We start from the raw sequence: 14,794 nt of genomic DNA, 5'->3' as shown, positions 1-14,794 counted from the left end.
CTTAGAGCTACTGACATTTTTTTTTGACTGTCTAAGAATCCTCAAGGAACAAAGGAAAGTAGTCTGGCACACAATCAGATCCTGAACAAAGAGTTCCAAGAACTACTGATATAGAAGCTAAAGAGAAGAGGCTGTGAGAGGAAAGTAACACAGGTGTACTTAGTTTGCTTCTTGTACCAAGACAATATCTGCCCATGCAGCCTATCCTAGACCTGCGCTTTGTGAACAGATACATATAAATACACACGCATTCTAAATGACATTGCAGGATATATTACCTCTGCTAGACAAAGGGGACTACCTAACATCAATAGATCTCAAAGATGCTTACTTTCACATGCCCATTGAAGTAGCACAAAAAAGTACCTAAGATATGTCACATACAGCCTTTTCACAGAGCTTCTCCTCCCCCCCCCCCCCCCCCCACCCTTCTCCCAAACTGCGAGTGGCCCGGTAAGGTGAAATCTGATCTCCAAAGACATCCCTGCATCCTGCGCCCTTGAGAAGAGAACCCTAGGTGCACCTACGTCCTTGAGCCCTCCAACTTAACTGTCTAGCTGTTGGTTTCTTCCGGAAGTCTTCCCCGACCGAGCCTGCAGCCAAAACAGGCAAGACCCATTGAAACCAACAGAGCACCGAACTCCAAAACAGCACCCTGCCACCTCTGTGCTGCCTCAGGTGCACCTTGTGTGCTAACTCTGATCCCCCTTTACCCTGAGCCTAACACCCGGAGCTTTGCTCCCACATCCTTGTGGCTTGCTCGTGAGCAGCCACCAACCGGGGGTCCCCTATCCCCAGTGGATAACATTGGGCCTCAGCACCCGGCCACCCTAGTGCCGCTCAGGGTGTTTCAAGAGTGCATCTTTGACCCTGGAGGAACCCTGGCCCTAACCTCAGAATACCAACTCCCACAAACTTTTACTTACCTGCAAACCAGAAACTTAATTTCTCTCCATAGGAATACATTGACTGTTTTTCCTTGAAAGTTGTTTTAAGGCGGAGTTGGTTTGTATTAAACACTGAACCTGCAAATGTACAAAAACTGATTTACTTACTTTTTCTCTAGGAAATGTCCCATTGTTATATCTAGGCATAGCACACAGAGTAGAAAAAGTAACTTAAAAAGTAACGTACATAGTAATCTGAGAAGTAACTGTAAAGTAATTTCGACATATTAACTTACCTGTAATTCAACCAACTGCATTTGAACCTGCATTCAATTGTAAATTTTTGCATAAGAGCTTGGCTTGGTTCTAGAAATAAAATGACTAAATAATAGTTTTGATACAAATTGGTCTGACTTCAGTCTTAGTGTGGCATAATTTGCTGCCTGAGTGTGTACAGCAAATGCTTAACACTATCCTCTGATAAAGCCTTACTGCTCACCCACACTACCATAAATAGAAAGTTAGGTGCTATCTACTTTTACCTCTGCCTACCTTTGGGGTTCCACTAGACTCTGCACACTTTACCTCATTTTGGTATAGTATATACAGAGCCAGCTTTCTACAGTGAGTGCTTGTATGGATATGTGAATGAGTATCTAAGTGGTTGAGTGAGTGTATGAGGGCTTCTATTGGTGAATGAGCGGCTGAGTGAGTGGGTGTGTGACTATGCAGGTAAATAAGTGCATATGTAAGTAGCTGTATGGGTAAGTGGTTAGGTGGCTGGCTGTGTGGGTGAGTAACTGGTTCTAGGAGTGGCTGTATGGGGGATTGAGTCTTCTGTGTGAGTACTGGTATAGGTCTGTGAAGTGGTTGTACCGGTGTGAGTGGGTGTACAAGAGGCTTTGAGGTTGTGAGTAGGTGAGTGGTTCTGTGTCTGAGGTCATCGGTGATGTCACTGACCAGGTCATGAGCGATGTAATATGTGAGGTCATAAGCAGTGCATTGCGGGGGCGTGAGTTAAAGTTAGCTGAGCTAACTGGAACTGCTGAATTTCTCTGGTTTTGCATGAGTCAAATCTGAAAATGTCCCTTTAACCTTTGTTTTTTCTGCAGTGAATGTCTGTTTTTTTAACTAGTAGGTGCGTTTGCAGAGTGGTGGAGAAAAGGGGGCTAGGCCTCCGATCAGCTCTCCGGGATCCCGCTGTGTAGGACTTACAGGAAGTAGCAGGAGGGTTTCTTGGCCTGAAAGGTCCATCTGGAGTAAAGTGGACACCATCCCCCAACCCTTAGTGCACCACAAGCAGAGCCGCGTTAACAGAGTGGTGGAGAAAGGGAGCGTGACCTCTAAAGACCTCCGCAATTCCGCTGTGTGTGACTTACTGGAGGTAACAGGAGGGGTAGTTTGCCCTCAAGGACGTCTTGGTGGGCCAACAATTCCTCCCGTTACATCCAGTAAGTCTCACCCAGCAGGATTGCTTAGAGGTTGTCGGACACCACACCCCATTTCTCCACCACTGTGCTAACGTGGCTCCCGGTGCACTATTAGTAGGGGGATGAGGTACCCTTGACTCCAGGGGATCCCTTGGGGCCAACTACCTCTTCTGTTAACTCCAGTAAGTCCAACACATTGGTTTTGCTGAGAGATGTTTGGTGGCCACACCCCCTTCACCACTACACTGCAAACGCAGTGCCTGGCCTACTGCTAGTTGAGGGATGAAGTCCCCTTGGCTCTTAAGGGTCCTTGGGGGCCAACAAGCCTCCTTGCACTTCCGGTAACACCCACACAGCTGGATTGCTGAGAGCTTGTCAGAGGCTATGCCCACTTTCTCCACCACTCCGCAAACGTGCCTCCTGATGCAATTCTGGTTGGGGGAAGTAGTCCACTTTAGTCCTGAGACCCTCCGGAGTAAAGTGGGAATTTATTCCCCAACCAGAAGTGCACCAGGAGGCACGTTTGCTGCGTGGTGGAGAAAGGGGGCGTGGCCTTAAAGTCCTCTCAGCAATCCTGAGCTTGCTGGCCCCAAAGACCCTCTGCGTTGAGGGGGATATCAATTCCCAACCATATTTGCACCAGGAGGCGCGTTTGCACAGTGGTGAAGGATGCGTGGCGTCTGGTGAGTAGCCGGAGTGTGTTTTTAAATTATTTATTTAGGGAAGGAGGCTGCCTCGCAAACGTGCAGCTCCCTCTCGCCAACAGCAATTCTGGTCCGCTTCCTGGATGCGTGAGCATTTTGAATGCTATCGCTTCCATGAAGCGGAGCAGTGCTTGCTTTGGCTGATTTATTTAAGCCTCCATGAGGGGTGCCGCGCCCCCATCCTCAACAAAAATGAAGCTCTGGGTAGGTGGTCCCGGGGGGAGGGGGGGCAGCCCCTATATATAATTTTGTATACAGTTTCCCCTGGGAGGTTTTGGTCCCAAGGCTGGAGAACCCCTACCCCAACATTATTAAATATAGCCCAGAGGAGGTGGTGGTCTGCAGGGGGTGTGTGCCCCCCTTTTTCTCGGTTCCCGCTTGAGTCACCTTGAATTTTCAAGACCGCAGCTGAAGTGACTGCACCTGTAGTTTTGAAAATTTTGCGAAGATCCGTAAAACGATGCAAGTCATTGACAAATGAAAAAGGTTTTTAATAAAATGAGGTCCTTACTAGAACTACCTACTGGCGACTGCCAGTAGGGGATGGATATAGCTATCAATCGCCTGGGTTGTTTTTGTTTTTCCTCTGTTTCTTGTACACTGCTAAACTTTTGTTTGACCTCATGGTCTTCAGTAAAGTACACTGCAGACTATCGGGGTTGGAGGTCAGGTTATATAAAACTGATAACACATAATTCAGTCTATCATAGCAAGTTTCTCCTGAGATGGATACTAGAGCTGTTAAGTTGTCCGCTGTAGCTGGTACCTAGTTTATAAATGTAATAGTTTGCCATACATGTTCAATTTAGTTCTTCCACGTGTGAAATGCATTTCAACTAAATAAATGTTTTTATCTCCTTTTCACAGCCTTCAGTTTGATCCGGCACCTCGCCGTGGAGAGCCCCACGTTACTCGACGTACCCCGGATTATTTCCTATAAATTTCTGCCTTGTTCTTCCAACATACACTTGGCATTTAAGAAAGTAAAAAGAGCAACAATTTAATATTTCTCTAACCAATTCGGATCTGTGTTGGCATAAACCCCCCATCATGGACCAAAAATGTGCCATACGTATGAGCATTTAGCACAATTCGAGACTGAGGTTCAATACGCTATATATCCTATATTCATCAGTCCAACAGTCAGTTTGCCTGCTGTATTTGTAGTAACTTTATTTTTCTGGACTGTTCAGACAGAAAAGGTGGCTGTAATACCTTAATCTCCTTTTGCGCAAATTTGTACATTTTTGTTTTAGTGTATCTGGCATGACATTTCAACTTTGGAGTTATTTTAAACAGAAATGCACTAACTTCCATTTTGAGCGTTCACTTTTTTTAACAAACAATATTTTATTGAAATGTACATGTAAATTAACTGGAGAAAGGAATTGAGTGCCCATTGGGAGTGTATGCCATAACACTGAAAGATATCCCCCCCCCCCCCCCCCTCATTTAAGCTAAAGTACTGTTCTGTGTTAATGTACTTCTTTTCTGTATATTTGTCATGAAAGTGCTTGCATCTTATTTGGTGTACTTTAAGAAATAAACTTTCAATTGTAAACCGTATTGTATCTGAGCATCCACTTTTTTATGTTAACATTCAACTTTATGCATATGAAGGAACACTGCTAACTGATTTTGCGTTCTCTGCACAAATATATATATATATATATATATAATATAGCAAGGCAGAGATGCCAAAACGCGTCCCAGCGAGAGAATAAAAACGTGAAATCAATCAATGTAAATTTTATTTGGTTTCAGCATATAAAATCATAAGTTATCGATTGCATCAAAATTTCATAAAATATAAACACAGTTCATCACAATTTAATTACAATCCTCGGAGGTCCATAATAATCCACAACATAAGCTGCTAATTTAAATACAAATAATCTTAACCCTTGATTTAAAAAAAAAAAAAAAAAACAGCAAGTAAATTTATCCCTGGGCTTATACTAGGGTATATATATCTTAAAATAAGCTTAAACCCTAACCCTAGTTAACATTTAATCGAGACCAGCCCTAGCCTTCACCATGGGTTTCAGGTAACTAACTAAGGACACATAAGATACATTCTTCCTTCAACAGTTGTAAATACAGGAGAGCTGGGCGAGCCTGCTTAAAATTCATCCTCTTTAAAATCGAGGCGATAAAAGACTTCCGTGGAACATTACAAAATAATATAAAGTGTAGCAAATCCTGTGGTAACATCCTGTCTCTACTACTCCCCTTAGGTATGGCAAGCAGGAGGTGAAAAAGATCCAGGGGAAACCTGGTTAGTAAAAAACGTGCATAAATATTTAAAAGCCCCAGAAGATAAGGCTCAGCTAGTGATGTTGTCTTTAACATTCTAAATTTACGGACGCTAGGTTTCCGCAATTCCAGCTCTTCCCTCTCCAGTTTGCTTAGATTGCTAAAGGAGTCCCTTATTAACCCCACATCCTTTATGGTTATTTGTTAGGGGTTGTTGTACAATTCGACTTGCCCTAACCTTTCGAAGCTACTCCGAATATATCTGAGCCAGGTTATACGGAGGGCATAGTCAAGGGTCATGCACTCTTTTAAAATCATCTGACTCCGCATTAATCCCTCATTCAACCAGACTTTCAACCAGAAGGTTAGAGGACTGAGTGCCAATATGTCACTTACGTAAGGCATCCCCAGTTTTTCATGTGCCACCATGTTAGACAAGCCGCGAGGAACACCCAATAAGCACTTCAAAAATGTATTCTCAGATACCTGTAAATAGCAATGTGTGCTATCGTGGTCACCAGGGCATCCATTCCTTGCTGCTGCATTAAATACAGCAATAAGGACCGGGGCCCAAAAGGTTGTTTCAATCCGGCGATGCCCTCCTCGACCTCTCCCAAGCCAAAGATCAGATCAGGGGTGGCTTCCTCTCTACCTGACTGACAGTTTAGCTCAGGTGGGCTCTCAAACATGGTTTTGAAATGGAGCACCCATTCATCCTCGGTGATGTGTGCACCTACTGCACTGCCGTTGTTGTGCTTTAAGAAGGGGCTGTTAATAATGCTCCAGAATCTAGTCCACATGGTGCTAGCCTCAATAAACCCCCTCCACGCTTCCTCCTTCAGAACAGACTTGCGTTTGGCCAGTTTTAATTTATAATCTTTACGACACGCTCCGACCAGGGTCTCATTTCTTGGACTACTCTTTAAGGCTTCCTGCAGTTTTCTTGCCGCCAGCGAGCAACAGGAGTCAAACCATCTAGGGGTCTGGATGACTGTGCTGCGAGCCGGGATACTTAGAAGGTCACCTACTTTAGCGGAGATAATGTTAAAAGCACTGATAATCTCCCCCGGGGATGTATGTCGTGAGGTATACAGGGCTATTTCACTAGCACATGATTCTATTACTGATTTATATAATACATCTGGGGAAATCTATGTCCACTTTAACAGTCTTCTACCATCTGTTGGTCTCACTGACCCTTTTTGCTGAGCTCCTCTTTTGCAGGTCAACAAGGGTCCACAAAATTCAACACATAGAGGGTTTTTGTCACTATGGGCGATTTCTTGTATTGTAAAGCCCAAAAATAAAAATTGTAAAAAAGATGAGATTAATATAAAATCAATTAATGTGCCATCGCCTCTCCCTTTAAAGGAAGGGACGATGGCCTTGCTTCAAGGATCAATTAGAGACATAAGGGACATTAGATCAGATTCGTGCAGATCATTCAGAACATCACCCTGAACAGAATGTTCAAAATGGATGCCCCTCACACGTGAGCAACCTAGGTCAGCAAATCTGGAGACCCTGGGGTCTCCAAATGGGTGGATGTTCAAATCTACAGCAATCACGAGGTTTTGGAGGACAGCTGTGCAATTTTGCCTTATAGAAGACCCCAAACAAGGTAATATTATATCCAGTATTGTGACATGATACGGAGTTATAAAAGTGAATAAGACCCTGTTTGTCTGACCCCTTCCTTAATACCGGAGACTGTATGCCTGAGCTTGTTGTAGGCAAGACCTGTATGTGGTATTCTACCGCTAGAGAATTATAAATAACAAGACCAGCTTTTGGTCTGCCCGCTGAGGAAGGGGTAGCTGGAACAAAAAAGGACTTGTATCCCTCCAGAAAGAAGCTACGTTCCGCCAACCATGTTTCCTGCAAACAAATCACACAATTGTTTCACAAAAGCAATCCACAGCTAAAGGAGGCCGGTTCAGATGAACATTCCTGATAAATGGAACTATCTGCAACGGACCGTTGGATGGGACCATGTTGGCAGTGTTGGTATAGTTACACCCCAGTAACTCCGGTTTATAGAAAAAAACAAGTGGTAGGGCAAGGATGGACGACTTGAGGCCAAAAGGAGCAAGATGTGGGTCTGTCAGCAAAATCCATTCTGCTATATGAGGCCTGTTAAAGTTTGATAAGTCACACATACACGATTTAGGAGAACTACCAATCCAACTGACTCTTCGCACCATCTTAATGTTTTTCTCCACCCTCATTCCTAGGGTGCTATTGTGTGATAGCCAGTATAGTACTTTATTTTATAACTGGCAAAAGTCCTGCTTAGTACCCTGGGGGAGAGTTGGCACTTTACCCAATATCACTACTTGGGGGGGGGGGGGGGGGGGGGGGTTACATTTCCCTGGCAGTTAAATAACTAGCAGGCGCTGCATAAGGGCTCCCACCCCCCCTTCCCCAGGGCCACCCTACTGTTAGATGGTTCTCCACCGAGAGCTGGGCCCGCGTGGCCGATCGGTCCATGTTGCTGTGGTTTATGCCCGAAATAGACCCTGGGTGGCTTACAGATGCTAGTACACCCGGTGGCTGTAACTATCCCCCGCTATTTATAGGTGGACTGTCCGAGCTTATAGGGACCGATGGTGTGCCTAGTTCTGATTGGGTGTCAGGCCCTCCCGTTAAAGCAGGTGAAACACAGCATTTTAGGTCCGATGGACCCTTGTCAATCAATGTCAAGCAATGGATTATTGGGCCCAATTTGGAGTCCAACATGTACTTAATCATCACCTGGAAAGGTTCTAGCACGCCCATCAACTCTGGCTTAGTCAATGTTTGAGTAGTCCGTGGGACATTAGGTAACAGGTTAGGTTTTGATCTTTTAGCTTTACCCCCTGTTGTTTGGGATTTCCTTTATGTACCGGTCCCTAAACTACCCGGCTCCGCCATTAATGAGCTCCCTCTCATGGTTGAACCAACAGCTTTTAGAGTTTCCGGACACTTGCTGAAGGTAGACACCGCATGCCCTTGATTTAGAGATTCTTCATTACCAGTCTTGTTAATAGTGATGGTAGGAGAAAGGGGTAACTGTTGAGCTGTGGAATGGCAGGGTGCCCTGGTGCAATCCTGCAAGACCTCACGCGAGCCAGGATTAGTTGACAGAATTGATAGTCGGCGCTGGCCAAAGACAAATGTGTGTCTGCGAGCTTAGGGGGTCGAGCAATAAAGGGAGACCTAGAAAGACGTCGATTTACCATCTGTCTCCTTGTCCAGCACTGCTGCAACTCGCTGGAGGAACAAGTCCATGGTAACCACTGAGGCGGTGGTACCTGCCACAGCCCTTCTTGGGGCTACGGTCACCTTGTGCTTCCTTCCCCATGATATAATCACAATGTTCAGGTTAATGCGTTTAGATAACAGGGCGAAGACCCAGGAGCTGAATATGTATAGTTGATTGACTTAAATAGGTTTTAAGATACAGCTCCTGGATACCACAACGCAGTAGTACACTGCTGGCAAACACTCCTACAGCCTGTGTACTTAATACCAGAATCACAAACGGTTCAAAGTAAGGCCAGTCACCTTCCTACCTTATCCTCAACCGCTGGAGATACCGCAGGAAGTCACTGTGAAGCTGTAAGGTGCTCAATAAGGCAGAGGCTGGGTGCAACGATGTAACCAGTCAGCTAAAGTCAAAGAAGGGTTTAAAGAAATTCCAATATCGGGCCAAGGGAATTGGACCAGCCCAGCCTCATCCGGTCTAGGATGGGCACGTCTGGGCATGGCCTGCGCTGCGGGAGCCCGCGCCCAGATTTGAAGCCCCTCCAGGCGCTTGGCAGTGATGCAAGCGGCTCCAGCTGCAATGAGTCCTGGTAGGTGTGGTGCCTCCAGGCGAGAAGCAATCGCAGCAGCGAAAGGGCTGAAAACTGAATCCTAATCGAGCCTTTGTGTTGGTGTCTGGTTTCTACTAAGGAATTGGAGCTTGTGTGTGTGTGTGTGTGTATATATATATATATTCACTGAAAAAACCATAGGTTTCACACGTTATAGTTAGCGGAAATTTTACTGATAAAAAACCAGTGAAATTCCCCCGTTATAGTTAGTGTAGGCAACTATAACTCACGCGACCGCAATCCTCTGCTGATGCTAATACTGTATTTAGACACTTATTTGCCCATGTCTTCTTCCATACATTTTTAGCTATACATATATTTCAAATATTTTTTTTTCATAAAGACACATATGTCATCAGCAGAAGATTGCGGTCGCGTGAGTTATAGTTGCCTATTTTCTCAGAATCTACTAAACAGATTTACACCAAACCTACAAAAGGCACTTCCTTGACCTGAGGACTACCTCTCTGCCAAATTTCTAGTAATTCTGTTCAGCCGTTCGGGCTGTAGCCCTGTCTAAAGGTCCTATGGAAAAATGCATGGGAAAAACGCGTTTTGGGACCCCCCTTTTATCTCAGCCCCCGCTTGACGAATCCCCCCGAGACTTTCAGGGTAGGAGCGGAGCGTAGCGCCCCACCTATTTTGAGAAATTCGCGAGGATTCGTCGACCGGCGCCAAAGTTATTCAAAATAGAATGTTGCGGATTTCCTATGGAAAAGGGGTCCTAACTATAGCTACCTACTGGCGACCGCCAGTAGGTAATATATATATATATATTCACAGAAAAAAACCATAGGTTTCAGGCACGTTATAGTTAGGAATTAGCATTTAAAAAACCACAGAAATTCACTGAAAAAACCATAGGTTTCAGGGGTGTTATAGTTAGCTGGACTTTTCACTTGTACAAAACCATTGAAATTCCCCCGTTATAGTTAGTTCAGCTAACTATAACTCGCACGCCCGCAATGCACTGCTGATGACGTCACATATTACATCACTCATGACATGGTCAGTGACATCACTCATGACATCACTGATGACATCTCAAATGACATCACTGATGACATCATCCAGTGAATGTGTGTGTTTCTGAAAATTAAATATGTTTTATATATGTATATCTCAAGGTCGATGGAAGAATAAATGGGTATATAAGTGTCTAAATGGATGATTTGTTTTTGAAAAATTGATTGTGTAACTGACTGATTAAGTGTTTCATAGTGAATACATGGCTTAGTGAGTAATGTTTAAATATGTAAATATCTGTATCAGTCTCTCACTTTGTGTATAAGTGGCTGCATGGGTTGGTGAGTAGCTACATGGGTGTTTATATAGGTTATTAGTTGGTTTTATGAGTATCAGTCTGAGTGTCTGCATGGTTCGGTGGGGGTATTACGTAGTGCATAGGTGCATGAATGAATGACTCACTCTTTGTATGTGTTGAAGACAGCATGTGTGCAGGACTCTATGGGTGGATGAGTGAGTGTATGGGTGTGTTAGTGAGTGAATGACTGTCTCAATAGTGTCTTTATGAGTAACTACATATGTTTTAAACTAGTATATGTGACTATTGGTGTATATAAGCGAGTATATGTGACAGTGAGAGATTGAAAGAGTTCCTATATGAATAAGTATGTGTTTCTATAAGTGATTGTTTAAAAGACTAAGTATGTGTAAGTTTCCGTAGAAGTAAGTGTGGTGGTGTGTGTATAACTGTATATGCAAGTAAATGTATGTTTGATTCTTTATTAGCATGAGTGACTATGTGTGTGAGTACCTCTATGGATGAGTGGCATTGTGTAACAGGATGTATAGGTGTATGAGTACATATGATGAGTGAGTACATGTATGAGTGACTGTATAGGACTGTTGGTGAATGAGTGGATGTGTATGTGGATCTTAGAATTACTGTATAGGTTGTTGTAACTGGTATTGGTATGTCCATTGTTTTTAAAATTTTAATTTCTATTTTTGAATGTGTGTATCAAAGGTTATATTAGGGGAAGAGGAGGTCTGCCACTCTATCACAAGGATGATGTCATCAGTGATGTCATTTGAGATGTCATCAGTGATGTCATGAGTGATGTCACTGACCATGTCATGAGTGATGTAATATGTGACGTCATCAGCAGTGCATTGCGGGCGTGCGAGTTATAGTTAGCTGAACTAACTATAACGGGGGAATTTCAATGGTTTTGTACAAGTGAAAAGTCCAGCTAACTATAACACCCCTGAAACCTATGGTTTTTTCAGTGAATTTCTGAGGTTTTTTAAATGCTAATTCCTAACTATAACGTGCCTGAAACCTATGGTTTTTTCTGTGAATTTCAAAGGTTTTTTAAATGCTAATTTCTAACTATGCCTACAGAGATAGGACATGTGAAGAAAGAAGAAAAAATGCACAGAAAGAAACAAAAGAAGTGCAGAAAGAAGCAACAGAAGTCCTCAAATACGAAGATAAGTGCAGGAAGAAGGATAACGTGCAGAAAGAACAAAAAGAAGAGCAGAAAGAAGCCTTGTTGCAAAATCATCCTGTACCCTCAACTTTTACAGACGGATACTGGTGGTAACTGAGTCTGACTAACCAGTCCTAGAGCCAGTGCTATGTTAAAAGACACTTAGAATACAGTGAAAACACCTACATACACTAGGGAACATTATGCGTTGGGGTCCCCCTGTGATTAGCATGACCTCCTCTGTAAGCCCCTAGTGTATAATAGGGCATGGGGATTAAAACTACCTCTTAAAACAGGCCACAGGGCGTTTTTGCACACGTTAACTCAGGCCTCGTCCCCTCCCTTCACCACTGTGTAAACACGCCCTGTGTCCATTTTTAGTTGGGAGATTAAGTTCATTTGAATCCTGAGGGTCCCTAGGGTCCAACTAGCCCACTAGGTACCTCCAGTAAGTGCCACAGAGCTGCGTTGCAGAGAGGTGTAAAAAGTGGCACGGCCTGGACCACCTCTCTGCAATGCAGCTCAGTGGCGCTTACTGGAAGCACTTGGTGGGCTAGTTAGCCCCCAGGGGCCCTCAGTATTGAAGGGAAATTATATCCCCAATTTAAAACGTGCCATAGTGCGTGTTTGCACACGTCACCTCAGGCCCCGTCCCCTCCCTTCACCACTGTGTAAACGCGCCCTGTGGCTGTTCTAAGTTGAGAGATTAAGTCCCCCTGAATCCTAAGGGTCCCTAGGGTCAAACTAGACCACTAGGTACCTCCAGTAAGCGCCACAGAGCTGCGTTGCAGAGAGGTGTAAAAAGGGGCTTGGCCTCAGAACACCTGGCTGCAGCGCAGCTCCCTGGCGCATACTGGAGATGCCTGTTGGGGGCGCGTTTGCAGAGTGCTGCACGGAGGGGGCATGGCCTCCGGCACGATGCCAGTCGTTTATTTATTTTAGTTTTTTAAGAAGGGGGGCTGTTTGGTTCCCCTTCTTATTCTAATTTATTGGCCCTGATGACCCCATCCCCCAGGGCCAGTCTCCTAATTATATTTTTTTGACCCCAATCCCCAGGGCCGGCCACTGTTTTTTATTATTTTAAAAAAATATATATTTATAGACACACCTAGGACATGCTGGACAAACCGTACGTACCTATCACCATCACGATTTGCGTGATATTCATTAAAAGGCGACTATGCATGCAATGAATCCACGTGGAATGTATTTACACCACTAGTGAAGCTCTGACATGTCTGATGCCCTACCGTGCCTAATCCTGGTAGACACCCTTGTCGTTTATTTATACAAACATGGGTAGCTATTGACGGGCACATTTAATACACATGCACACCAAGCCATTCAAAGGGGATTCGACAAAAATTCGACCAAAACTATGCAAGAAACCCCCCTCACGGTTAATAAAACACACATCCACTGCCGGATGTGTAATACTTTTTATTTTACTCTCTGGAAAGGGGACGAACATCACTTGAGAGTCACAGCGTGCTCCTGACAGAGCCCAATGCTGTGTTACACCCACCATTGCCTGCCGAGTGCCACACACCTCTGTGTTGTATTCCACTAGCTAGTGCATATGCTATGACACTCTCTAGCCCATGTGCACTGTAACACCACCCCGTGAATATGTCATGCCACACTTGTCTTCGCACGGGTTATATTGCCCCATCTAACGTGCCTTTCTCGATGCCTATGTTATAACGCACAGTGCTATGCCATACATATTACAATCTGGGATCCATATCTTTGTCACAGTGCATATGCAACGTTACACTCCCCAGCACATATTTTATATTACAACTTTAGAGACTAGTTAGGTTACACAACACTGCCCTGTGCATATTACACTCCAAGGTGCATATCGCATAGCACGCGCTAGTGCCTGTGCTATCTCGCACTCTCCCATGAATCTGTCATTGCGCACAATGTATTGCATATTATATTTCACGCCCGGTTCATCTTATATCACACTTTTTGGTGCATAGTTTATACCATACACTATATCTAGTTTTCATTTTCAATCGTGCTCTCAGGACTATGTTCTATATAACACTGTGTTCACCTACCCTTTTCACGGGCATTACATTTTGCGATAGGGGGTGGAGGGTCAGGGGGTGTTTCTGCCAAGTGAGCCCGGAGTCACAGTCACAAACGTCCTCTTCTTCCTGAATAAAAGTGAGATTATGCTGCATACTTGTTCATATTTTAAGTAGTTCGCACAGACACAATGTTTTAAAAACAATAAAGTTCCTAATACCCGCCTTCTCTGAACAGTTAGCTTGCTGCCCCATCCCCTTCCTCCCTATCCTCTGTTGTGTGAATCCATGGACTAGCCTCCTCCCTCCTGCCATGCATGGTCTGATGTGCTGCCACTGCCCTCAATTTAGTATGATGTACCAGTCCACTCCTCCTGCCCTCCATTGCCCAATTCTATGCCCCATCATTGACCTCCTGCTTAAACTCTGTGCTTAGCTTGCTGCCCCTATTCTCCTTCCCCCTGCCCTCCGATGTCTTTGTGCATGCCCCTGCTCCATCCTTTTTGCCCACCATGTCCCATGGACCTGCCACTCCTATCTACTCTGAGTGTTCTGTTGAGCTGCCACTCCCCTCCCACCTGCCTAGCATTGTCAGATGACTGTAACCTGTCCCTGCCACCTCCACCCTGCCTGTCCACATGCCATGCCCCTATCCTCTTCCTCCTGTCCTACATGGTCCATTGTACTGCCACACCCTTCTGCCCTCCCTGGTCTGTTGTGCTGCAACTGCTCCTCCTGCCTGCCCCGTGTGGTCTGTTGTGAGGTCCCTTCCCCTGAACTTTCTTGTCTGTGCACAGGTCCTGACCCTTCCTTCTATCCTCCATCGTCCTTTGTGCATGCCCCTCCACCCTCCTTCTTGCCCATCATAGCCATTGTGCTGCCACTAACCCTCCCACTTGCCATGCATGGTCTTCTGTGCTGCCATGGCCCCTCCCACCTTCCCTGTGTGGTCAGTTAGCTGCCCCTGACCCCCTCCCACCTTCCCTCCATGGTCTGTGTGTATGCCATCACAGTCTCACTGTTGCTCTTCATGGTGTGTCTTGCTTCTAGTGCCCATCCTGCCTGACCTCCATGGCTATCTTGCTGCTCCTGCCCTGCCCCCTTGCCCCCAGCCCTACTCCCTCCCTCCTGGCTTGTCTGTTCCATTGTAATGCCCCTGATCCGT

At 45.0% G+C, this 14,794-nt stretch overlaps 1 protein-coding gene across 1 annotated transcript in view; it reads left to right on the top strand.

Moving 5' to 3' along the window:
* The window catches only part of PPP2CB (protein phosphatase 2 catalytic subunit beta), a 100,274-nt gene extending 95,687 nt beyond the window's left edge, over positions 1-4,587 (top strand). Inside the window, exon 7 of the mRNA XM_085636491.1 lies at positions 3,889-4,587. Coding sequence (XP_085492617.1) covers positions 3,889-3,961 — 73 coding nt within the window. The 3' untranslated portion in view covers positions 3,962-4,587. The remainder of the gene's footprint in view (positions 1-3,888) is intronic.
* The last annotated feature ends 10,207 nt before the right edge of the window (positions 4,588-14,794 follow it).

This window comes from Triturus cristatus, chromosome 2_1 (assembly GCF_964204655.1).
Source record: "Triturus cristatus chromosome 2_1, aTriCri1.1, whole genome shotgun sequence".
NCBI classification, from domain to species: domain Eukaryota; kingdom Metazoa; phylum Chordata; class Amphibia; order Caudata; family Salamandridae; genus Triturus; species Triturus cristatus.
The sequence above is the reverse complement of the archived record's forward strand: the minus strand, read 5'-3'. Positions and strand labels throughout refer to the sequence as shown.